Source organism: Sciurus carolinensis, chromosome 14 (genome assembly GCF_902686445.1).
Source record: "Sciurus carolinensis chromosome 14, mSciCar1.2, whole genome shotgun sequence".
NCBI lineage: Eukaryota > Metazoa > Chordata > Mammalia > Rodentia > Sciuridae > Sciurus > Sciurus carolinensis.
The window spans coordinates 51562768-51589239 of record NC_062226.1 but is presented as its reverse complement, the minus strand read 5'-3'; the positions used below and the strand labels follow the sequence as shown (position 1 = coordinate 51589239).

General features: G+C 37.2%; 1 protein-coding gene across 4 annotated transcripts in view; it reads left to right on the top strand.

Annotated features, from left to right (window-relative positions):
* The window catches only part of Dennd4c (DENN domain containing 4C), a 130586-nt gene that overhangs the window by 88568 nt on the left and 15546 nt on the right, over positions 1 to 26472 (top strand). For all 4 annotated transcript variants that reach the window (XM_047524120.1, XM_047524123.1, XM_047524121.1 and 1 more), the window contains 8 exons: positions 2361 to 3526; positions 4417 to 4594; positions 5443 to 5552; positions 5839 to 6014; positions 17133 to 17315; positions 18180 to 18375; positions 20842 to 21087; positions 22219 to 22336. In XM_047524120.1, the coding sequence (XP_047380076.1) occupies positions 2361 to 3526; positions 4417 to 4594; positions 5443 to 5552; positions 5839 to 6014; positions 17133 to 17315; positions 18180 to 18375; positions 20842 to 21087; positions 22219 to 22336 (2373 nt within the window). The remainder of the gene's footprint in view (positions 1 to 2360; positions 3527 to 4416; positions 4595 to 5442; positions 5553 to 5838; positions 6015 to 17132; positions 17316 to 18179; positions 18376 to 20841; positions 21088 to 22218; positions 22337 to 26472) is intronic.

The following is a 26472-nucleotide window of genomic DNA, read 5'->3' as shown; positions in this document are numbered from 1 at the left end:
GCCTCAGCCTCTCAAACCGCTGAGTTTATAGGCATGTGCAACTGCACCTGGCTTAAGTATATGATTTTAAAGGACAATGAAATTGACTGGTGTCCTTTACCCTTCCTTAGTGGTATCTACAATTCACTTCTCTCAAGTTAATTGTAAATGTATCTATTGTGTAACTTTAGAGAAATTAATTTAGTTCGTTTCTTTAATCAATGTAGGAGTACTACTTAAAGAATTTTTACTTTGCATATACTGTGATGCCAAGTATAAATGATTATGGGCTTTTTGCGGGAGTAGTGTTCAAGAGATGGTGCTAAAAACTTTTTGAGAAGATAATTATCTGTGCGAACACGCACACACACGCACACACACACATATATATTGTGGGTCATGTTTTCCTAGCCTGTTGATAACAAGAGAATAGGAAAAAGGAGAGTAGTAGTTTCCTTCAACAAGGGTTTAGACTTCTTTTAGAATATTGAAATGAAAGTAGTCTGGCTTCTGGTGTTTTTTTCCTCCTGCTATATCCATCTTATTTTCATCATGATCTGGGAAGATTTATTTCTTTAATAAAGGAGAACCAACTGTAGTGATGCATGCCTATAAAACCAGTGATGAGGGAGTCTAGAGCAAGAGGTTCAGTTTGCAAGTTCAAGGCCAGCCTAAGCAACCTAGTAAGACCCTGTCTTAAAATAAAATTTAAAATAAAAATATTAGGGATATTGCTCAGTGATTGAGCATCCCTGGGTTCAACCTCCCACCCCACCCCACATCTTACGTAAACACAAAAGAAAGGAAGGAAGGAGGTAGGTAGGTACCTATGTGTGTGGTGGCACATACCTGTAGTTCCAGCTACTCAAGAGACTAAAGCAGGATCAATGTAAGTTCCAGGTCAACCTAGGTAGCTTAGCAAGACTGTTTCAAAATAAAATAGCTGGAGATATAGTTCAGTGGTAGAACACTTGGCCTAGTGTGCAAGAAGCCCTGGGTTCAACCCCTAATACCAGAGAGAGAGAGAGAGAGAGAGAAAAGATTGTAATGGGGCTTTTCATAGTATCAGACAATCAAATTCATTTAAAAATTAAAAATAAAATGTGCCACTAAGTTCCTAGAAATAAGATAGCCAGTAATATTTGCAAAGATTTGTTTTTTCATATATTAGAAATAGTTTTCAAATTAGATATACATTTTGGAGTTGTAAAATAGGTTGATTTAATTCCCCCCAAAACTTCAAAAATATTTCAAAATGCTTATTAACTCTAATGAACTGATATGACTATTATTATCAATTAGTACTAATCTGAAAGACTAAAAAGAACCCTGAAACCATTTTGAAAGATTAAAAAAGATTGAATCAAAGACAACTTTTGTACTCAAAGCTTCCAGATCATTATGATATTTATTTATTTATTTTGAAGTACTGGGGCACTTTACCCCTGAGCTGTATCCCCAACCCTTTGTATGTTTTCTTTTGAGACAAGGTCTCATTGAGTTATCCAAATTGACCTCAAACTTATGATTTTCCTCCTTTTGCCTCACGAGGAGCTGGGATTATAGGTGTAGACCACTATTCCTGGCTTCATTATGCTTTTTTAAAAAAAGTATTTCAGAATCCTAAATATGAATGGATGGTATTTTAGTTAGTTGGAGCTGCTGTAACAGAATACCACATGACTAGGTACACTATAAACAACAGAAATTTATTCCTTATGGTTCAAGAAGTTAGAAGGTTCAAGATAAGGGTATCAATGTAGTAGATTTTGCTGAGGGCCCTCTTCTTGTTACAGACTGTTAACTTCTTTTTTTTTTTTTGGTGCTGGGGATCGAACCCAGGGTCTTAGTGCTTACAAGGCAAGCACTCTACCAACTGAGCTATCTCCCCAGCCCCAACTGTTAACTTCTTGCATGACAAAATGATATATAGATGTGTGTGTGCGCGTGTGCGTGTATACACACACACACATACATACATACTAGATCCAGTTGAAGATGCAGTCTTTGGTGAAGTTTCTAATCCCAGGAAAAATGGTGATAGAGAAGAAAAGGACAAAAGCATTATTCAGAGAGGAGTTGTAGTTTTAGTTCTGAAAGTTGAGTGGAAATGCAACTTAAGAGCAGTTTGAATTTGAATTCAAATACAGGTTGTACGTTAAAGTGTTATTTCTGAAGACAGGGATGATGAGTAGGTTCTTTTTGGGGGGGATATTTTTTTCTGTATGTTTTCTTTATACCTTCTAAATTTTCTGAATCTTTTGTTAATCTTTTCTAACCTTTTACTGTCTTACTTTCATAATCAGAAAACAATAAACATTTTTATATAAGTGTTATTGGAAAGTAGAGATTTATTTTTAATACTTTACTCTCCCTTTTAGGTAGTACATCAAATGTTTTATTTTCTACACAAGATCCAGTTGAAGATGCAGTCTTTGGTGAAGTTTCTAATCTTAAGAAGAATGGTGATAGAGGAGAAAAAAGACAAAAGCATTTTCCAGAGAGAAGTTGTAGTTTTAGTTCTGAAAGTCGAGCAGGAATGCTACTTAAGAAAAGCAGTTTGGATTTGAATTCAAATGAAATGGCTATCATGATGGGAGCAGATGCCAAGATTCTTACAGCAGCACTGACATGTCCTAAGACTTCTCCACTTCATATGGCAAGAACTCATAGCTTTGAGAATTTTAGCTGTCATCTAGCTGATACTAGGACTTGTGTGTCTGAAAGTACTTGGGATTCTGAGCACAGATCATCTCCTGTGCTAGAGATGCTTGAGGAAAGCCAAGAGCTCCTAGAGCCTGGGGTTGATGATAATGCAGATAAAACTAGTACAACAGAGATGACATACGACGGTCAGCAACATGATAGTAATAGTGATCATTCTGGAGACTTGAAAGCAGGATCCAAAGATCTGATGAATAAGAGAAGTAGTGTATATGGTGTTGCTAAAGCTATTGAAAGGGAGGATGTTGAAACTGGACTAGATCCTTTGTCTCTTTTAGCCACTGAATGTATAGAAGAAAAGCCCCCTGATTCTGAAGATAAAATGTTCTCTCCAGTTATTGCACGTAATCTGGCTGATGAAATTGAGAGCTACATGAACTTAAAAAGTCCCCTGGGTAGTAAATCTTCTAGTATGGAATTGCACAGAGAGGAAAACAGAGAATCTGGCACTACTACTGCATTTATACACCCTTTAGAGAGGAGATCAAGCCTACCATTAGATAATAGTCCATTGGCACAGGAAAATCCAAAAAGTGAAAAGAGTTCTCCTGCAGTGTCCAGGTCTAAAACTTTTACTGGACGTTTCAAGCAGCACACTCCCTGTCGGACTTACAAAGATCGTTCAACTTTATCAACATTGGTTCGTTCTTCACCACATGGCTCATTAGGTTCTGTAGTAAATTCTTTGTCGGGGCTAAAGCTGGATAATCTACTCTCAGGGCCCAAGATAGATGTCCTAAAATCTGGTATGAAACAAGCAGCAACAGTAGCCAGTAAGATGTGGGTGGCTGTAGCATCTGCATACAACTACTCAGATGACGAGGTAAGAAAGTTTTACAGGTATACTCTATCTGATATGGGGTTTTAGGTTAGAATGACTTATGGAATTATAAGGTGATCCTGATACTCTTTTTTTACATTATGAATTTTCTTTAATCACTTATGGTAATAAGGAGCTAGATTATGGTTTTTTTCTTCTAAAATTATTGTTTGTTATTCTGAACAGATTTCTAGCTGAAATTCTCAGATCAACCTTGTTGGAAAGATCTCTTATCCATATTTTTCAGATGATATAATAATTAAGAGTTAGAAAAGTAATTTCTGTAAGATCACAGACCTAATAAGTGATAAAAGAGCCAAGAATATAAGGTAGCTGACTCTAAAGCACCTACCATAACTGTACTGGCATCTGATTCTATTGGAGACAGTGAGCTCCTAGCATTCTTTATTTTATATTGAGAGGCTCTAGACCCCAAACTGACCTGTGGCACAACACAGATTAAATATTATAGGTCACTTCTTAAATATCTGTAGAGTATGAAAGGGAAACCTCAAATAACAGTGAAAAGAGTCATGGTTTTGAAAAAAATTGGAGCCGGGCATGTTGGTGCATGCCTGTAATCCCAGCCTCTAGAGAGGCTTAGGCAGGAAGATTGCAAGTTCAAAACCAGCCTCAGCAACTTAGCAAAGCCCTAAGCAACTTCATCTCTAAATAAAATACAAAAAAGGACTGGGGATGTGGCTCAGTGGGTAAGCACCCTGGGTTCAATCCCTGTTTTTTGTTTTTTGTTTTTTAATTTGTGTGTGTGTGTGTGTTATATGAATGGTTTGTTTTAACGTGCGGAGTTTAATTCTGATAATGGTGGAGTGAGTATATTCCCACTGGAGAAGGTATTGTTTATGCATGTGGGGTTTTATTCTCTTCAATTAAAGGAGGAAACTAATAGAGATTACAGCTTCCCAGCTGGTTTGGAAGACCATATTTTGGGGGAAAATGTATTGCCTAACACAAGTGTCTCAGGGTTGGTCCCCAGTGAACTTACCCAGAGCAACACAAGCCTTGGCAGTAGCAGCAGCAGTGGAGATATTGGAAAACTGCATTATTCAACAGGTATGGGAAAGGATTTTCCTTTCTTCATTTAGTATCTATTTGTTTGTTTATTTATTCATTCATTTGTCTGTACTGGGGATTGAACTCAGGACTTCATGTGTGCTAGGCAAGTATTCTTCCAGTTTCAGTTTAAATGCTTATAACCCTCTACTTCCAAAACCCCATTTGTTGAGATTATCTGATTTTTTTTAATAATAGCCACACCTTCCTATTAGTCTAATTTTGTATTACCTACAAGTATAACAGTCACCTATTTTAGTTGTATTTGTGAATTATATCATTAGTTTTCAAATATCAGGCATCAGAATCATCTAACAAATTTGCTTAAAAATATATGCAAGTGTCTAAACCTTAACCTAAAACTTCTAAGATGGAATTGTGGGTCTGGTTCTTGGGGATGTACATTTTTATATCTTTCTCCGGGTAATGTGTGTTTGAACCACATTTTAGAGATCTTGGGTTGTATCATTGAAATTTCTTAGCTCTGTTCTATTTAAAACTTGTAACCTGTTTTTTTTTTTTTTTTCTTTTTATTATGAAAAATTGCGTATGTCCTAAGAAGTTGAAAGAATTTTGTAATTCTTGTAATTCTGTAATTCTTCTGAGGGCAGTTATGTTCTCAGATTTAATTAACTGTTATTAATTTCCTCTCCCCCCTCCCCCCGCTCTCTCTCTGTACACACACACACACACACACACACACACACACACACACACTTTTTATATTAAGCAGATGGAAAATGAATTGCAGATTTAATAATATTTCCCCCCTAAATACCTTAGCATATATTTTCAAAACATAAAGACATTCTCCTATATAATGTGTTTTGGTGCTTATTTCTCTCTAGGTGAAGTTCCATTTCCAAGAGGCATAAAGGGGCAGGACTTTGAAAAATCAGACCATGGTTCATCCCAAAATACCAGCATGTCTAGCATCTATCAGAATTGTGCAATGGAGGTACAAGTACTATATTCTGCCCATGATAAAGTACTATAAACATATTTTGATTTAACAATAGCATTTAATAGGTTTTTATGAAACCCTGTGGGCAGAATGATAAAATAAGTCATTTTATTGAATTGACTTGATTAATATCTTTTGTAAGTAAGACAAAAACTAACATAATGGAATGATTAATTCCAAATTTGCTTAGTAGAATAACTAAAATTCTGTTTATTCTAGAGAATGGTCTATTAAGGTTCATTTTCAACAGAGATTCTCAGTGTTCTTATTTTCCTATCAGGTTTTGATGTCAAGTTGTTCACAATGTAGAACTTGTGGAGCATTGGTTTATGATGAAGAAATTATGGCTGGATGGACAGCAGATGATTCAAATTTGAATACAACATGTCCATTCTGTAAAAGCAACTTCTTGCCTCTTCTCAATATAGAATTTAAAGACTTGAGAGGCTCTGCAAGGTTAGTATTGTAAAAGCTCCTTCAAGAGGTATGTACCCTGCAAAAGGTATGACTCCTGGGGCAAGAATAAATCACAGTATGCTTCAGGCTTGCCTTTCACTCCTGTCCTTCACCTTCAGTATTTGAGGAGACATTACTAATAATATAGGAGATTAAGTTTCTATTTTATTTAATGTATGGTTATCAGTAGTATTTCATTTATAGAAGTAAATTTTCTTTATAGATAATTCAAAACTCTAATGTTAGGCTTTATTTCAGACCTTCTGCCTTGGTGACATTAATTATGTTTTCAACTCTTGTCACTTTTTACTGCAATGAAAAGAGCAACAGAAAGGAGACTAGCTGGTCTACAACCAGTCATTATGTAATTGAGAGTTTGGCAACTGTATGCTGACCTAACTAGTTATAGTTAATATTTTATTTGTTTTATGGATCAAGTAAACTTTATATTATTGTCTGCCTTTAGTTAGTTTTTTGTTTTTTCTTGATCACTGGGAATTAAACCCAGGGCTTCATTTGCACATACTAAATGTGTACTCTGAGCTACACCTTCAGAATTGCCTTTTTTGTTTTTAGGTATCCTTTTTAGAAAAACAAACAAACAAAAACCAAAAAACTTCAATTCTGGTGATGTTTCTTCTTTATTTTGTTCTTATAGTTTCAGGCATGAGGACAAATCCAAACATACTCTTAAGACTTTTTTTTTTTTAGTACTGGGGATTGAACTCAGGGACTTTTAACCACTGAGCCACATCCCTAACCCTTTTAAAATTTTATTTACAGACAGGGTCTCACTGAATTGCTTAGGGCCTCACTAAGTTGCTGAGACTGGCTTTGAACTTGTGATCCTCCTGCTTCAGCCTTCTGAGCTGCAGGGATTACAGGTGTGCACCACCGGGCCCAGCTCATAATCTTAATTCTTGATGCACTATCATGATTTTTCTGAACAAGGCCCTCTTCTTTATTCTTTTTCCTCCATTTCCACCCATTCCTTTATCCATCAAAGATACCATCCCTGCTGTGTGTGATATATCCTTGAATATATATCCTTATAAAATATATAGGTTGCTTTGTATGGTTATCAATTTTTAATGTAGATAATTGGAATGCTGAAAATCTCAATTTCTTTTCAGTCTTTTGGAAGTACTATATGTACATTCAGTTTTTTCCTTTTATCTTGTAGGAAGCTAATGCCTGGTTTTAGTCTCCATTATCCTAATATTGAACATTTGAGTTACTTTTAGTTCTTTATTATGCAATTATTACTGCAGTGATGCAGTAAACTGCAAAATACATATGTTCTTTTAGACTTGTGAAGTACTTTGTCTCAGAAAACTCATCTTAGAAGTGAAGTTACTGGGTTGTTTTATGTAATTTCAGTATATGCCAAAAAAATTGCTTCCCAAATGTTACACTGTTACTAATAGTGCCCAAGAATTCCCATTTCTGTACAAACTTACCAGCAATTGGTATTGTCATTTTTCTAATTTTCACATTCTAATAAGTATAAAGTGTTATTGTCTTTGTTTCAATTTCTCTGAATACTAGTAAGTTTGAGTCTTTTCATTACTTGTTAGTTATTCCAACACTTTTATGAATTGCCTGCTTATATTTCTTGCCCTTTTTTTCATCAAGTTATTTTGTTTTTGTGGTTGTTTAATTTGGTACATTATAATTATACATAATAGCAAGATTCATTGTTACATATTCCACATGCTCACAATGTAACAATATAATTTGGTCAATATTGTTCCCCTTTTCTCCCCTCTTTCTTCCCCCTGGTCCTTTCCTCTACTCTGCTGGTCTTCCTTCTATTTTCATAAGATCCTCACCCCCATACACACATCTTTTCCCCTTACTTTCCTATCTAGATTCTACATATGAGAGAAAATACATGACCCTTGACTTTTTGAGTTTTGCTTATTTTGCTTAATGTAATGTTCTCAAGTTTCATCCATTTTCCTGCAAATGACAGTTTCATTCTTGTTTATGATTGAGACTTGATTATGTGTTTGTGTGTGTATAATATATACCCAGCTCATATTTTCTTTATCCATTCATTTGTTGATGGATACTTAGGCTGATTCCATAATTTGGCAATTGTGAGTTGTGCCGCTGTGAGTCTGGTTATGCATGTATCATTATAGAATGATGACTTAAATTCTTTAGGATATATAACAAGGAATGGTATAGCTGGGTGGTATAGTGTTCTTCTGAGTCTTTTGGGAAACCTCCATACTGTTTGTGTTAATTGACAGTCCCACCAACAGTGTAAAGGTTTCCTTTTACCTTACATGCTCTCCAGCATTTATTATTGTTGGTATTCTTTTTTTTTTTTTTTGTACCAGGGATTGAACCCAGGAGCACTTAACCACTGAACCATATCATCAGCCCTTTTTTATGTTTATTTTGAGGAAGGGTCTTGCGAAGTTGCTTAGGACCTCACTAAATTAATGTGGTTGGCTTTGAATTTGTAATCCTTCTGCCCAGGCCTCCTGAGCTCCTGGGATTATAGTTGTGTGTCACCACACCTGACTGTATTTCTTCTTTTGAGAAGTGTCTGTTTAGTTCATTTTCCTTTTTTTTTTGGTTTTGTTTTTGGGTTATTTGTGTGTGTGTGTGTGTGTGTGTGGTGGTAAGATTTTTGAGTTCTTTATTCTGAATAGTAATCCTCTGTCAGAGTAGGTAGCAAAGATTTTCTCTCACTGTGGGTTCTCTCTTCACATGTTTTAATTTTTTCCTTTGCTGTGCAGAAACTTTTAATTTGATGCCATCCCATTTATTAATTCTTGGTATTATTTCCTGAGCTTTAGGAGTGTTATTGAGGAAGTCATCGCTTATGCCTACATGTTATAGCGTTGACTCTACTTTTTTTCTAGGAGTTGTTTAGATTCTGGTCTAATTCCTCAGTCTTTGATCCATTTTGAGTTGACTTTTGTGAAAAGCGAAAGAGATAAGGATCTAGTTCTGTTCTTCTACATATAGAAAACCAGATTTTCCAGCCCCATTGGTTAAAAGGCTATCCTTTTCCCAATGAATGTTTTTGTCTTCTTTATCAAAGATAAGATGAGTGTGTCTCTGGGGTTTTTTGTTTTGTTTTGTTTTTGCTTTTGTGGTATGAGGATTGAACCCAGGGCACTATCACAAAGCTACATTCCCAGCCCTTTTATTTTGAGACAGGGTCTAGCTAAGGTGCTCAGGTTGGCTTTAACCTTGTGATCCTTCTGTTTCAATCCAGTCCCTGAAAAAATCTTTGGGTCTTCTAATCTGTTGCATTGCTCTGTGTGTTTTTATGCCAGTACCATGGAGTTTTTGTTTGTTTCAGTAGCTCTGTATTATAATTTCTTTCTTTCTTTGGAACCCCAGGGTGCCTAATCTCTGAGCTACATTCTCAGCCCTTTTTCATATTCTATTTAGAGAAAGGGTCTTGCTGAGTTGCTTAGGACCTCACTAAGTTGCTGAGACTGGCTTTGAACTCTTGATCCTCCTGCTTCAGCCTCCTGAGCTGCAGGGTTTACAGGTCTATAGTATAATTTTAGTCAAATATTGTGATGTTTCCAGAATTATTTTTTTGCTTTGAGCTGCTTTGGCTCTTCTGTGTCTTTTATTCTTCCAAATGAAAGTTAGGATTCTTTTTTTCTAGTTCTGTGAAAAATGTCATTGGTGTTGTGGTAGGTAGGGATTGCACTGAATCTCTGCATTCCTTTTGATAGCATGGCCAACCTTAATGCTGCTTATCCATGAACATGGGATGTCCTACTTGTGTTGTCTTCAGTTTCTTTCTTCAGTGTTCTGTGGTTTCCACCCACAATGTTAGATTTATGCCTAGGTTGTTTTTGTTTTGAAGCTGTTATGAATGGAATTGATTTCTTCCTCAGCAGATTCATCATTGGTGTATAGGAAAGCCATTGAGTTTTATAATTCTTTTAAATTTTATTTTTTTTAATTTTTAGATATTGATGGACCTTTATTTTATTTATTATTTATATATGGTGCTGAGGTTGAACCCCGTGCCTCATACATGCTAGGCAAGTGCTCTATCACTGAGCCACAATCCCAGCCCCTGTAATGTTTTGAATCCTGATGACTTGAGGGTTTTTTTTGTTTTGTTTTGTTTTGAGGTGGTGGTGCTGAGGATCGAACCACCTGGGGCCTTGTGCATGCTAGACTGAGTTATATCCCCAGTTCCAATGAATATTTGTGATACTCTTTCCTCATAAGTTGTGCTTTTGTAGTCTTGTTTTAAAAGGTGTTCATCATGTCTAGAACATTATGATATTTCTCCCTGAACATTTTTATTTTTCATTGCTGAGGGTTGAACCTAGAGCTTTGTGCATGCTAGGCTAAATGTTATATTTGGGTCTTCAGATGATCTAGATTCTACTTTCATGCGTCATGGTAGAAATTGAAATCTAACTTTTATTCTTTCTGCATATAACAAGCCAATTATCGCAGTATTATCTACTAAACTATCTGTTCCTTACTGATACATGGTATCACCTTTATAATATATCAAATTCCCATGTATACTTCACTCTGTTTGTACATTCTCTTCCCACCCCCAATGCTCTGTTGTTTTTATTATGCTATTTGCATTATTTCACATAGGTTTATAGACTAATTTGGTGAAAATGTGTTTTATTATTAATTATTTATGAGCATTGTATATCTCTCAATATTTTTCAGATCTTCAGGATTTTTAAGTTATTTCCCATATGTCCTGTACTTTTTTATTTAATTGTGGGTTTTTTGGGGGCTATTGTGGCAAGAACCTTTTACAAATATTTTATTATTAGATATAGTGAAACACTATTGATTTTTTTTTTTTCACCCCCAGTATGTCAATGTGGAAAATTTCAAAGTTTATGATTTTGGGGGGAATGAAGAGTGCTGGAGAGCAAATATAGGGCCTTGTGCATGTTAATAAGCGTCTTTTCTACCTCTGACCTATACTTCCAGCTAAAGGTTTTTTTCTTGATTTATGGTTCCCTTAAACAGTATGAAATGTCCTTCTTTATCCCTTCTGACTAACTTTGGCTTCAAGTCCACTTTTATGTGATATAAGGATGGAAACCCCTGCTTTTTTACTGAGTCCGTGTGTATGGTAGGTTTTTTCCCATCTTTTCACCTTTAGTCTGTCGATGTCTTTTTCTATGAGATGAGTCTCTTGCAGGCAGCATATTGTTGGGTCTTTCTTTTTAATCCATTCTGCCAGTCTATGTCTTTTGATTGATGAGTTTAGGCCATTAACGTTCAGGGTTATTATTGAGAAATGATTTGTATTCCCAGTCATTTGGCTTATTTTTGGTTTTAAACTTGGCCCAGTTTCTCCTTTATTTTGTCGTCAAATTTGAAGGTAAGTTTGGCTGGGTATAAGATTCTTGGTTGGCATCCATTTTCTTTCAGGGCTTGAAAAATGGTGTTGCAGGCCCTTCTAGATTTTAGGGTCTGAATTGAAAAATCTGCTTATATCTGTATTGGTTTCCCCCTGAATGTAATTTGGTTCTTTTCTCTCTCAGCCTTTAAAATTCTCTTTATTTTGTATGTTAGGTATTTTCATTATAATGTGCCTTGGTGTGGGTCTGTTGTAATTTTGTGTATTTGGGATCCTATAAGCCTCTTGGACTTGATTTTCCATTTCATTCTTCAGATTTGGGAAATTTTCTGATACTATTTCATTGAATAGGTTGTTCATTCCTTTGGTTTGTTTCTCTAAGCCTTCCTCAATCCCAATAATTCTTAAATTTAGCCTTTTCATGATATCCCATAGTTCTTGGAGATTCTGTTCATGATTCCTTACCATCTTCTGTGTTTGGTCAACTTTGTTTTCAAGGTTAAATATTTTTTCTTCAATATCTGAGGTTCTGTCTTCTAGGTGTTCTATCCTATTGGTTGTGCTTTCTATGGAGTTCTTAATTTGGTTTATTGTTTCCTTCATTTCAAGGATTTCTGTTTGGTTTTGTTTCAATATCTCTAACCCTTTATTGAAATGATCTTTTGCTTCCTGTATTTACTCTTTTAACTGTCGATTGGTGTGATCATTCAATGCCTGCATTTGCTCTTTCATCTCATCATTTGCTTCCCTGATCATTTTAATTATGTACTTTCTGAACTCCCTTTCTGTCATTTCTTCTGCCATGCTGTCATTGGATTTTATTGATGTAACATCTAGATTTGTTTGGGGCATTTTCTTCCCTTGTTTTCTCATATTGTTCAGGAATCAGTGGATCATTAAGATATTGCAGATTTCCTCTATTGACTTACAATGTCCCTGAAGATTTCTAGTATGTCCCCTCTTAGCCTTCAGTAGCCTGAAGTCTTGGAGGAAGTTGATAATGCGGTGCTCCCCAAGGAAGCTGCCTCTCTAGGGGTGGTGGCCTTCAGGTGGGGTATATTCCCTGCTAGTGGGCAGAGGTGCCTCCACTTGTTGACCAGTGGTCATCCAGAGGGAAACTAGGCTGCAGGCTGAGGCAAGGCCTGTTTGAGCCTGTGTCTCTGATTTTACCATCCTTGTGGGAAAACCTCACCTGGCATGGAAGACTCACCCGGTGGGGAAGTCTTGCTGGTCAGTTCCTATCCTAGAGGTTCCCCTCAATCCACAACTACCGCCTGGACTGGGCAGCCTTCCTCTGCAATGTTCCCAGGGACCTGGACCTACCTCCTGGGCCTGGGAGTCTCACCCTTTGCAGACGAGTCTCCTTAGGCTGCCTCTCCTCAGAGAATCTGCCCGCAGTCCTGGAACCTTCGCTCCACCCCTCAGCTTGTCTCTGTGCGGCTCTTCCACCAAGAAACCTCCTAGGTCCTGGGACCCTGCTATGCACCTAATTGCCTGGCTATGTAGCCCCTCCTCTGAGCAGCCACCTGGAGCCCTGTACAGTCGCTCCGAGTCCCAGCGACTCGCTGCACTCCTCTTCCTCCGGGCAGCCACCTGGTGTTCCGGTGCGGTCACTAGGAGTCCAAGCAACTCACTGCACGCCTCCTCCTCCAGGTAGCCACCCGGAGCTCTGGTGCGACCGCTCAGAGACCAAGCGACCTGCCGTGCTCCTCCTCCTCCGGGCAGCCCTCTGGTGTTCAGGAGCGGTCGCTCTGAGTCCAAACAGCTCGCCGCACAGCTCCTCCTCTGGGCAGCCGCCTGTAGCCCTGATGTGGTCACTCCAAGTCCATGTGACCCACCACGCTCCTCCTCCAGGCAGTCCCCTGGTGTTCAGAGTGGTCGCTCTGAGTCCAAACACCTCACCATGCACCTCCTCCTCTGGGCAGCGGCCTGGAGCTCTGGTGCGGCCGCTCCGAGTCCAAGCGACTTGCCGCACTCCTCCTCCTCCTCCTCCTCCTCCTCCTCCTCCTCCTCCTCCTCCAGGCAGCCCCCAAGTGTTCAGGAGCAGTTGCTCTGAGTCCAAACAACTTGCCGCGCACCTCCTCCTCTGGGCAGCTGCCCGGAGCCCCGGTGGGTTACTCCGAGTCCAAGCATTGTGCTGAACAGCCTTCTCTACAATGCTCCCAGTTGTCCGAGTTCACTGCTCCAGTGGGGGGAGGGGTGTCTCGTTGGGCAACTCTACTTCACAAAGTTCCCTGCGTTCCGGGACTACCGCTCCATCCGGGACACCTCCCCAACGGGAGAGACTCACCCGGCAGCTTTGAGGTGGTTCCAAGTCTCTCAGTATCTCCTCTTCTTGATTCCTGAGTCCTGGAGCAACATGAAATGCAGTCACCCTCTAGTCTGTCATCTTCAAAACCCCATAGAGTTGTTTTAATTTGTATTTCTCTAATTACTAGAGACGTTGAACACTTTTTCATATACTTATTTATTATTTCATTTATTTATTAATATTTATGTCTTCTTCTGTAAAGTGTCTGTCCAGTTCCTTGGCCTATTTATTGATTAGTTCTTTATATTTTTGGTGTAAAGTTTTTTAAGTTTGAGTGGTTTTTCTCTAAGGTAGTTCCTCCCTTTGCTGACCTACTTTGTTGTTTTTCATTTCCTCCTCATGGAATATTTTGTTGAGAACATTCTGTAGCGCAGGATTTCTATTTGTAAATTCTTTTAACTTTTGTTTATCATGGAAGGATTTTATTTCATCTTCAAATCTGAAGGTCAGTTTTACTGGGTACAGGATTCTTGGTTGGCAACCATGTTCTTTCAGAACTTGAAATATGTTGGTCCAGGACCTTCTAGCTTTTAGAGTCTGGGTTGAGAAGTCGGCTGCTTTCCGTATTGGTCTCCCCCTATGTGTAATCTGATGCTTTTCTCTCGCGGCCTTCAAAATCCTATCTTTATTTTGTATGTTAGGCATTTTCATTATAACGTGTCTTGGTGTGGATCTGTTGTGATTCTGTACATTTGTTGTTCTGTGAGCCTCTTGTATTTGATTTTCCATTTCATTCTTCAGGTTTGGGAAATTTTCTGCTGTTATTTCATTGAATAGGTTGTTCATTCCTTTGGTTTGTATCTCTGTGCCTTCCTCAATCCCAATAATTCTTAAATTTGGTCTTTTCATGATGTCCCATAGTTCTTGGAGATTCTGTTCATGATTTCTTACCATCTTCTATGTTTGGGCCACTTTATTTTCAAGATTCAATATTTTGTCTTCATTGTCTGAGGTTCTGTCTTCCAAGTGGTCTAGTCTTTTGGTGATGCTTTCTATTGAGTTTTTTATTTGTTTGATTGTTTCCTTCATTTCAAGGATTTCCATTTGGTTGTTTTTGAGAATCTCTATCTCTTTGTTGAAACGATCTTTTGCTTCCTGCAGGTGCTCTTTCAACTGCTTATTGGTATTTTCATTCATTGCCTGCATTTGCTCTCTTAACTCATCCTTTGCTTTGTGAATCATCTTAATCATGTATAATCTGAAGTCCTTTTCTGACATTTCTTCTACCATACTGTCATTGGATTCTATTACTATAGAATCTAGATTTGTTTGGATCATTTTCTTCCCTTGTGTTTTCCCTTATTGTTCATGTATCTTCCCCCTCTAGCAGTGCAGATCTGGGGTATTGCCGATTCCCCCCTATAGGCTGATAGTGGGCCTAAAGGTTTCCAAAACCCTTTCTTTAAGGGGAGATCAATATTAGCAGTGCCCAATTCAGACACTATGCAATCCTAGACCAAATAGCCCCTATGAGGACAATAACAAAATTGTCATAATAAAAAGAATGAGTTTAACTATTATCTTCAGTAAAACAGATTTGCAATAAGTTCTGCAGTTTCAAATGGAGGACAAAGAGGATGCAGAGGGATGTAGGATGTGGCTGTTAATGAGCTAAGAAAGGAATATGCAGAAGTTCTAGATAATAGAAAGGGTGAGAGTGTAATCAAAAGAAATTGGATGTTAGCATGCAAAATGGGAGAAAGAGACTCTGAGGGAACAGGTAAACAAAAGGAAAAGAAAGCAAGAAAAGTAAAGAAATAAAAACTTAAATTTTCAATACGGAGAAAAAAGAAAATCTATAGCATAACAGTCATATAGTAATGAAACCTCCCAGTGTTCAGTAGACTGATGCATGAGAGGTACCTGACAATGAGCTTCAAGCCTCCAGCAGGCGTCGCAGGATGGGATTTGCCCCACCCAAAGATCGGAGCTATGGCTTCCAGGATTATCCAAGATGGGTGCTCTGGCTTCCAACTGTGTTGGCAAATGGGGAGCTCCAGCTCAGGGGTGGACGTGGTCAGCTAGAGGTCCTGGAGACGCCATGCGGTTGGTCTGGCAGGGGTCCTGGAGGTCCGGTGTGTTTGGTGTGGTTGTGGGATCCTGGAGGTCGGGTGCAATCAGTCGGTCTGGGGTCCCGGTGATAGTGTGCAGTCAGTTGGTCTGGGGGTCCTGGCAGCAGGAAGCAGTTAGTCAATATGAGGGCCCCAGAGGCAGGGAGTGTTCGGTCGGGCTGAGGGATCCCAGTCAGTCCGGCCAGGGGTCCTACGGGGCCTGGCTGTTGTCTCAAAATGGCGGCAGTCACGTGTAATCAAATCTACAGGTACTGTGGCAGAGAACTTCCAGGCAACAGCAGGCCACTGGCACTCCACTGGCGGTCTGTGGTCAGTCTGCTGGCAGCTATCTGATGATCGGGAGGTGAACCTCGGGTGGTGGGTGATGAATAGTTGTAAGGCAGGCGATGGACAGGCAAGAGGCAGGCAAATGGCGGATGATAGGCGCCTGACAGTGAGCAATCTGCATTCAAAAAAGGCGTCGATATGCTGGCAGACTGCAGGTGATCACAGTAGACAAATGAGGTAAACAGCAGGGAATCGATAAGCAGCAAAAACTGCCTCACCAAGAAACATACATCCTCTGCTTGAAACCAGAGTTATGGAGCGACAAGGAATGCAGCCTCCCTGTAGTCCGCCATCTTGGATCTCAACTTTTTTCTTATTTTCAATGAATACCCAATGTCTACTCTTGAATTCTTTAATTTACATTTTACTATACTTGCTTTATCATCTATACCTCCATATCTCATTTACTCTCTTGGACTAATATACTTCCCTCTTACGTCTTCAGTATACATATCATTAATTACTGTTCAGTATTACACACAATCAATGTACAGGTCTCAAACATACCATTTTAAAAGCAAATACGTACATTTCTGTAAACAAAGCAGCCCTTTTCAAGATACAAAGTACCTCAGAATGTTCTCTAATGTCCTTTTAGAGGCTTGACAATGCCTTACCCAGTTTCTACCCAAAGGGAAAACGAAAGAGAGAAGATTGAAATAAATAAATAGAACAGAAATGACTATAGACAAAAATGGAGATTTTTAAGTGGGGAAAAAAAGGGTGTTACTATCAAGAATTACAGAGTAGCATATTAAAGTGCTTCTGTTTTTAAACTGAGGAAATTAATAAAGTATTTTGCTTTCCTTCTTCGCTTTCTTTAATAATTCTCAAAAACTGAAGCAATCTTATATTGGGCTACTCTAGAACTTTTCATTTGAAAATTTTAGGATAGGAGGGGAGAAAGAATGAGAACAGGATTATGTATATGTTTCAAACAGATTATTTCCCTTATGGATCACCTAATACATTAATGACTGCTTTACAATAAAGTAGTAATTGTAAGTATGTTGAAATTTTGGGACTCACAGATTCTTTTTAAACAGAATTTTTTTTGCCCTGTTCCATTATAGCTTTTTCTTGAAACCAAGTACCTCTGGTGACAGTTTACAAAGTGCCAGCCTTCCGCTAGCAAGTGAACCCTTGGAGCACAGACCTGTATGCAGTTCAGCAGAACCTGAGTTGATTAATTTTGTGGATTTCCCAAAACATAAATCGACCATAACTGAAGAAACAAACTATGCAGTTGAATCAAGGTATCATAGAGTGCAGAGAATTCTATAATAAATTAGTTATCTTTATAAGAATTCTATCTTTAAAGACTACCTGACTCTTGCAGGCATAAGTTTTGACATTTAAAAAATTAAATCTTCACATTTTACTACCACTTAGTATTTAAATAAGCAATGAATGAATCTGATGGTAAAACAGTTTTTGAACTAAGTTTAATGTTTTACACTGGTCTTTTACAAAATGAACTTCTCAACAGAAGAAAATATTTTTCTTGTTAGTATAGTCAGTGCTAATTTCCAGAATATTTTTTTTAATGTATAGATTTTACTCTTAAATGTTGTCTGAAGCAAACATTTCTTGAGAGACCATTGTTTCTAAGCATTTTGCTAAGAACTAAGAATAAAAAAGTAAATGAAATCTGGTCTCAATCCTTAAGTGGATCATGGCATGATAGAAATTAAATATCGCTCCATGAATCTAGTATAGCTGTTTGCATGTAGTATACTTCTAGGTGATTTTTTTTAATAAAGATCCAGTAACATTTGAATAAAGCAAGGGAATAGGTATTTAGTTTTTTAAAGTTATGCCATATATCCTCTTCCCAACCTCACCAGTCATCCACTTCCTCTGTTCTGACTAGTTTTCAAAAATGTTTGAAAAGAATATAATTCTTTTTTGGGGGTGGGAGGTGTTGTGGGTGTGCCTGTGAGGCAAGTGCTCTACGCCTGAGCTGTACTTCCAACCCAAGTTTAACTCCTAAAAGGCATTGCTGGTTTTTCTCAGATATCTAATAGATTCAAAGTTCATTGTAGAAAATATACCCTTATCTCCCCAGATTTACATTATTTTTCAGAACCAACATAGCATTTCTTCTTTATTTCTTAAAGCGATGAAATAAAGAAAATCAGTGGAGATGTTGAAACTATGAAAATTCCATCTGTACCTAATAGTTTATCAAAGCGAAATGTACCTTTGACTCGAAGTCACAGTGTTGGAGGCCCTTTGCAAAACATTGACTTTTCCCAACGACCATTTCATGGCATTTCAACAGTTAGTCTTCCAAATAGTCTGCAGGAAGTTGTGGTATGTAAATCATGTACTTCTTGTGAGTATGCATTAGAATCCTACATAATTCTTGTGTGATAGACTCTTTCTTTCTCTCTGTCCCCCTGCCTTTTTTGGGGGGGGGGGTTGGGGGAGTGGGATAACTGGATCTTGAACCCAGGGGCTAACACAAGGTAGGCAACTGCTTTGCCACGCAGCTCTGTTTCAGCACCTTTTTCGTTTTTGAGACTGAGTTTTACTTAGTTGCCCAAGCTGGCTTCAAACTTGCTATCCATCTGCTTACAGGCATGCTTCCCCCCAGGGGTAGACTCCTTTTAATAATATGAAGTGATAAATAAGAATTTTCCATAAACAAAGAACTTTAGATTTTTTAACACTGAGAATTTTAGATGTATATTAAAAATTAACTGAGGAGTGTAATGAATACCTTGATCCATCACCTAGCGTCAGTAATTTTCAGCCTATGGCCATTCTTTTATGCAAGCCCTCATTCACTTTCCCTGTCCTATATTATTTAGAAGGAAATTTCAAACAACATGTATTCTGATTGTTAATATTTAAGTATGTAACTCTAAATAATAAGGTATTTTTAAAAATATCACAATGCCATTATCATACTAAAAGACCACCTTCCAAATAAATAACACCATCAGGTTAGTCAGTCTTTGTTCAGATTCCTCAAGAGTGTTAAACATATGTGTATGGGGTTAGTTTGAATTATAAGGCTTAAACTCCATTCCTTGCAATCATTTGGTATGTGTTTTATCTTTTTAAATCTGTAGACTCTTTTTTTTCCCCTTGAAATTGGCTTTTTGATAAAACTAAGTCATTTTGTCCTTTAGACACTGCAGTTCCCACAATCCCGATTTTATTGATTGTAATCTATACATTAGTATCTAAAAACTTGTCAGATTCAAGGTTTTTATTATTTATTTGTTTAGTTTTGCAAGACAACTTCATGAGTGATGGTATATTCTCCTCCAGTAGGAGACATGAACTTATCTTTTGGATATTAGTAATTATTAATGTTTTAATGCCTATATAAATAAAGTGATTCATTGGAAACTAAAACAGTTATAGTCTAATTCCGTCATTGTTTTCTTATTATATGGAATGTATCTATAAAGAGAAGCTCCCTAATGTCTTCTATTTGGTTTTCTAAAGATGCAAAGGATATTGGGAAGACAGTTTAAAAAAAAAAAAATTGGGAACTGTAGTGTTCTCCACAAAGTATCAGTTAATTTGGGGGAATAGGGTATTATTATGAACTTTTTTATTTAAGCATTTTTGTTTGAATCTATTGCTGTTTAGCAGGGTGTGGTGGTGCATGCCTGTAATTCCAGATGCTTGGGAGGCTAAGGCAGGAGGATTGCAAGTTAGAGGCCAGCTTTAGCAAATTAGGGAGGCACTAAGCAACTTTGTAATGAGATCCTGTCTCAAAATAAAAAAATAAAAAGTCCTGGGAGTGTAACTCAGTGGTGAAGCACCCCTAGGTTCAATCCCCATTTGCCCTCTTCCCCCTGCCCCCAGCCAATCCTGTTGCTGTTTATGTCCTTCTTGATGTTTGTATTGTTCCATCTTTGGCTTGTTAATCCTTTCTAGTAACCTTTTTGTTAGATTTTAAGGCTTCCATGCTTTCTTGTATGACAAGATGTTACATGCTAATGTTATGTATTTCTTTTCTTAGACCTAGAATCAGCCATTTCTTTGTTCCCTTTTAGAGGGAAATGGTATTCAGAAAGTAGATCTGGATACTAAGGTGCTAATTTGTTAATGATTTGGTCACAAACATTTGTATAACTTGTGAAGTCTGGGTTGTACTTTTTTAAAAATTCCTTATTTCATTTGAATTATACAACAGTTCTTTAATTCTTTTTAAATTTTTGTTGGAATCAAATGTAAATGAGTTAGATATAATTTTAAAAGTAGCCAATGACAGATATTAACAAAAAATTACTGCATTTGTTGTAGTTATGAAAATTATGTCACACTTTTTTTTGTCTGTGAAATGTAAATATTTGTTACTAAAAATTAAAAAATGAGGGCTGGGGATATAGCTCAGTTGGTAGAGTGCTTGCCTTGCATGCTCAAGGCCCTGGGTTCAATCCCCAGCACCATCAAAAAAAAAAAAAAATCAAATTTGAGTCATACATATAAACTGTTGTACTTACCAACATGATTGAAAAGCTCTATTTTAAAAGATCTCTCATTATTAAAAAATAAATAAAGGGTCTGTTAAAATATGGACTATTAATTTTCTTTTGTATTGATTTAAGTGTATTTAAGTTTTCTTCTTTTTAAGTTTTTTTTTTTTTTTTTTTTTTTTTTTTTCATTCATTAGGATGTTTTCCTGCATGTAGCAGTGGTTCTGAATTAAGTGATTTCAATGGGACAGAGAAGCATAATCTCATTGAACAGTATTGGTAAACAGATAGAATTAAGTAGGTAATATTCACTTCTTTTTTTATTTTTTTTTTTTTAAAGGATCCTTTAGGAAAAAGACCCAATCCTCCCCCTGTTTCTGTACCCTATTTGAGTCCTCTAGTGCTTCGTAAAGAACTTGAATCTTTGCTAGAAAATGAAGGTGATCAGGTGATTCACACATCCTCTTTCATCAATCAACATCCAATCATTTTCTGGAACCTCGTTTGGTATTTCAGACGTTTGGACCTTCCTAGTAACTTGCCAGGACTTATCCTCACATCCGAACACTGTAATGAAGGTATACAGGTAAGGTGCTAACTTTATACTTATACTACATTGGTATGTTAGGATGAGGCGTATCTTCAAGTCTCTGAAAGTATACAGCAAGAATAGCTTAAGATAAGAGGTTTATTTCCCTCTCAATATAAAAGTTTGGATAGGTGGTCCAGGGATGGTACAGTGTTAGGGACCTGAGATCCTCTTTTTGCTTAGCTCTGCTTGACCTCCATGTCAAAGTTCAACTCCTTGTCCAGAGAGCTGATTTTCTTCAAGCTGTCACATTCACATTCCAACCAACAATAAAGAGGAAAGTGAAAGAAGAGGCTCATGGAGTTCATATTTCCACATGTATCCATGAGGTCAGAACTTCTGGTCATATCTAGCTGCAAAGGTGAACTGTCATTTTCCCACCTTAAATTTCACGACTTTATTTGAAGGGACTCATTATTTTTATTTTTTCAGATAATATAATTAAAAGTTAGATAAGTTAAATGATTTGTGTAAGGTCACAGGCCTAATAAGTAATGGAAAACTGCTACCTGACCCCTAAAGCATCTCTCCAAAATACCTGGTTTGGGATCCCTGGTTCCAGTGGAGACAGTGAGCTCCTAGCATTCTTTTATCAAATTGAATATTGAGAGACACCAGATGCTAAACACTTTTGAGGCAACACAATCTTTTTTTTTTTTTTTTTTTTTGGCAGTACTGGGGATCAAACCCAGGGCCTTATGCTTGCAAAGCAAGCACTCTACCAACTGAGCTATCTCCCCAACCCCAACACAATCTTAAATTATTATAAACTCTTTAAGTTGACTCATTATTTTGGGTATTTGTAGTTGAAACAAAATTAGCTGGTAGGACAGTAGAAACTCTTACACTTTGTCTTACCTTAAAATATGTCATAATGTTAACCTCTCTTGTGATCATGTGCCAGTTACCAAGTTGACATTCCAATACTTCACAGACAGAAACCTATATATCAGAAAATGAAAGGACATTTATCATTAGATGTTAATAAAAATTAAGGTTTTTTTTCCTCAGAATTTTAGATCTAGAGTTTTGAAAGAATTCATTGACTTTATATATAATCAAGTTATTCTGGGTCCACTGGTAATGATTATACTTAGGAGGCTAATATTTTCTATTGATCTCTTTTAGCTTCCTCTGTCATCTCTGTCCCAGGATAGTAAACTTGTCTATATTCAGCTCTTATGGGATAATATCAACCTTCATCAAGAACCAGGAGAACCTCTGTATGTCTCTTGGAGGAATTTTAGTAAGTAAAATAGAATTAAAGACATGAAAGTGTTAAAATACATACAATCCAAATATCCTTTCGTATATAAATGGATAAGCAAATTTTCATATAATTCTTTTATATGGTGGAAACAGAGAAGAATGAAGAAAAATAGAATTAAAGACATGGTGAAAGTGAACTATTGGGCTTTGTTTTTAAAAGTTTAATTGATTCAAATTGATTTGTTATTGTACTGACCTGTTTAACTATGTCAGGTGTCAGCTATATTAAGGAATAAATTTTTTTTTGGTAGCTTTTTGTTAAGTAACATTTTGGGTAGTTTGAGAGTAAATTCTAGTGGAAAAGTAATTTAGATGTGTTGGTATAGCATTATAATTTCATTTAAATGGGTAGGTATAGTCTAAAAGATTCTGGCTTCATTTTCATCTTTTATATTTAGGACATATTATTACAAAAGGTTTAAAGGATCATCATACTTGTGTTTGGAAGCCTTTTAAGTCATTAAGAACAATACAACTGAGCTGGGCATGGTAGTGTATGCGTGTAATCCCAGCATTTTGGGAGGAGGCTAAGGCAGGAATCACAAGTTCACCAGCAACTTAGCGAGGCTCTAGGTAACTTAGTGAGACACTGTCTCAAAATAAAAAAGAAGAGCTGGGGATGTGTGGCTCAATGGTTGAGCACCCCTGGGTTCAATCCACAGTACCCTCCACCCCTCCCCCCCAAAAAAAAGAACAATACAACTAAATAAAGGAGAAAATGATATTAATAGGTAGTTCATGGGGGATAAAAAGTGGCTTACAAACTGTAATAGTGTGCTTGGGTTGCCATAACAAAACAACAGTCTGGGATGGCTTAAACAATAGGAATTAAATTTCAAGAAATTTGCAAGGATCGAGTCTGGAACTGCCAGTAGGTTTGGTTTTTCCTGAGGCTTCCCTTTTTGGCTTGCAGTGGCTGCTGCCTTACTGTATTCTCATGTAGCCTTTTCTCTGTGTGAATACATGTATGAACATAGGCACATACCTAGTTTTTCTTTCTCTTATAAGGATACCACCATTCATATTGGATTAAACCTCCCACTCTTATGGCCTTATTCAGCTCTAATTATTTATTTTTTTAATTTTTTTTTATTTTTATTGTAAACAAATGGGATACATGTTGTTTCTGTTTGTACATGGAGTAACAGCATACCATTTGCGTAATCGTACATCTACATAGGGTAATGGTGTTTGATTCATTCTGTTATTTTTTCCTTCCCCCCACCCCTCCCACCCCTCTTTTCCCTCTATACAGTCCCTCCTTCCTCCATTCTTGCCCCCCTCCCACCCCCCATTATGTGTCATCATCCACTTATCAGCAAGATCATTTATCCTTTGTTTTTTTGAGATTGGCTTATCTCACTTAACATGATATTCTCCAATTTCATCCATTTGCCTGCAAAGGCCATAATTTTATTATTCTTTATAGCTGAGTAATATTCCATTGTACATATATACCACAGTTTCTTTATCCATTCATCAATTGAAGGACATCTAGGTTGGTTCCACAGTCTGGCTGTTGTGAATTGAGCAGCTATGAACATTGATGTGGCTGTATCTCTGTAGTATGCTGATTTTAAGTCCTTTGGGTATAGGCCGAGGAGTGGGATAGTTGGGTCAAATGGTGGGTCCATTCCAAGTTTTCTAAGGAATCTCCACACTGCTTTCCAGAGTGACTGCACTAATTTGCGGCCCCATCAGCAATGTATGAGTGTACCTTTTTCCCCCACATCCTGTCCAACACCTATTGTTGCTTGTATTCTTGATAATCGCCATTCTAATTGGGGTGAGATGGAATCTTAGGGTAGTTTTGATTTGCATTTCTCTTATTACTAGAGATGTTGAACATTTTTTCATATATCTGTTGATTGCTTGTAGATCTTCTTCTGTGAAGTGTCTATTCATATTCTTAGCCCACATGTTCATTGGGTTATTCGTATTCTTCATGTAGAGTTTTTTGAGTTCTTTTTATATTCTGGAAATTAGTGCTTTATCTGAAGTATGAGTGGCAAAGATATTCTCCCACTCTGTAGGTTCTCTCTTCACATTGCTGATAGTTTCCTTTGCTGAGAGAAAGCTATTTAGTTTGAATCTATCCCAGTTATTGATTCTTGCTTTTATTTCTTGTGCTATGGGAGTCCTGTTAAGGAAGTCTGATCCTAAGCCAACAAGGTGAAGATTTGGGCCTACTTTTTCTTCTGTAAGATGCAGGGTCTCTGGTTTGATTTCAAGGTTCTTGATCCATTTTGAGTTGAGTTTTGTGCAGGGTGAGAGACAGGGGTTTAGTTTCATTCTGTTGTATATGGATTTCCAGTTTTCCCAGCACCATTTGTTGAAGAGGCTATCTTTTCTCCATTGCATATTTTTGGCCCCTTTGTCTAGTATGAGAAAATTATATTGATTTGGGTTTGTGTCCATGTCCTCTATTCTGTACCATTGATCTACTTGTCTATTTTTGTGCCAATACCATGCCGTTTTGTTACTATTGCTTTGTAGTATAGTTGAGGTTCCCGTATTGCGATACCCACCCCGTTTCATTCTTTTTGGGTTTCTTATTCTTCCAGATGAATTTCATGATTGCTTGCTTTATTTCTGTAAGGTACATCATTGGGATTTTAATTGGAATTGCATTGAATCTGTTTAACACTTTTGGTAGTATGGCCATTTTGACAATATTAATTCTGCCTATCCAAGAACATGGGAGATCTTTCCATCTTGTAAGGTCTTCCTCAATTTCTTTCTTCAATGTTTTGTAGTTTTCATTGTAGAGATCTTTTACCTCTTTGGTTAGATTGATGCCCAAGTATTTTATTTTTTTTGAGGCTATTGCAAATGGAATTGTTTTCCTCATTTCCCTTTCAGCTGTTTCGTCGCTTGCGTATAAAAATGCTTTAGATTTATGTGTGTTGATTTTGTAGCCTGCTATTTTGCTGAATTCATTGATAAGGTCTAGAAGTTTTCTGGAGGAGGTTTTTGGATCCTCTAAATATAGAATCATGTCATCCGCAAATAGTGACAGCTTAAGTTCCTCTTTTCCTTTTTGTATCCCTGTAATTTCTTTAGTCTGTCTAATTGCTCTGGCTAGAGTTTCGAGGACAGTGTTGAATAGAAGTGGTGAAAGAGGACATCCCTGTCTTGTTCCCATTTTTAAAGGGAATGGTTTCAGTTTTTCTCCATTTAGAATGATGTTGGCCATGGGCTTAGCATAAATAGCCTTTACAATGTTCAGGTATGTTCCTACTATCCCTATTTTTTCTAGTGTTTTGAGCATGAAGGGGTGTTGTATTTTGTCAAATGCTTTTTCTGCGTCAATTGAAATAACCATATGATTCTTATCCTTAAGTCTATTGACATGATGGATTACGTTTATTGATTTAAGAATGTTGAACCGTCCTTGCATTCCAGGGATGAACCCCACTTGATTGTGGTGCACAATTTTCTTAATATGTTTTTGGATACGGTTTGCCAATATTTTGTTAAGGATCTTTGCATCTATATTCATTAAGGATATTGGTCTAAAATTTTCTTTCCTTGTTGTGTCTTTTCCTGGTTTGGATATGAGGGTGATATTAGCTTCATAGAATGAGTTTGGTAGGGTACCCTCCTTTTCTATTTCCTGGAATATTTTGAGAAGTATTGGAGTGAGTTCTTCTTTGAAGGTCTTGTAGAACTCGGCTGAGAATCCGTCTGGTCCTGGGCTTTTCTTGAATGGTAGGTTTTTAATGGCTTCTTCTATTTCATTGCTTGATATTGATCTGTTTAAATTGTGTATGTCCTCCTGGTTCAATTTGGGAGGAGCATATGTCTCTAGAAATTTGTCAGTGTCTTCGGTAGATTATATTTTGTTGGAATACAGATTTTTGAAGTAGCTTCTCATTATGTTCTGTATCTCAGTGGTGTCTGTCATGATCTTTTCTTTTTCATCACAAATTTTAGTAATTTGAGTTTTCTCTCTCCTCTTTGTTAGTGTGGCTAAGGTTTTGTCTATTTTGTTTTTTGTTTTGTCTTTTTGTCAATTTTGTGAATTGTTTCTTTTGTTTCAATTTCATTGATTTCAGCTCTGGTTTTAATTATTCCCTGTCTTCTACTCCTTTTGCTGTTATTCTGTTCTTC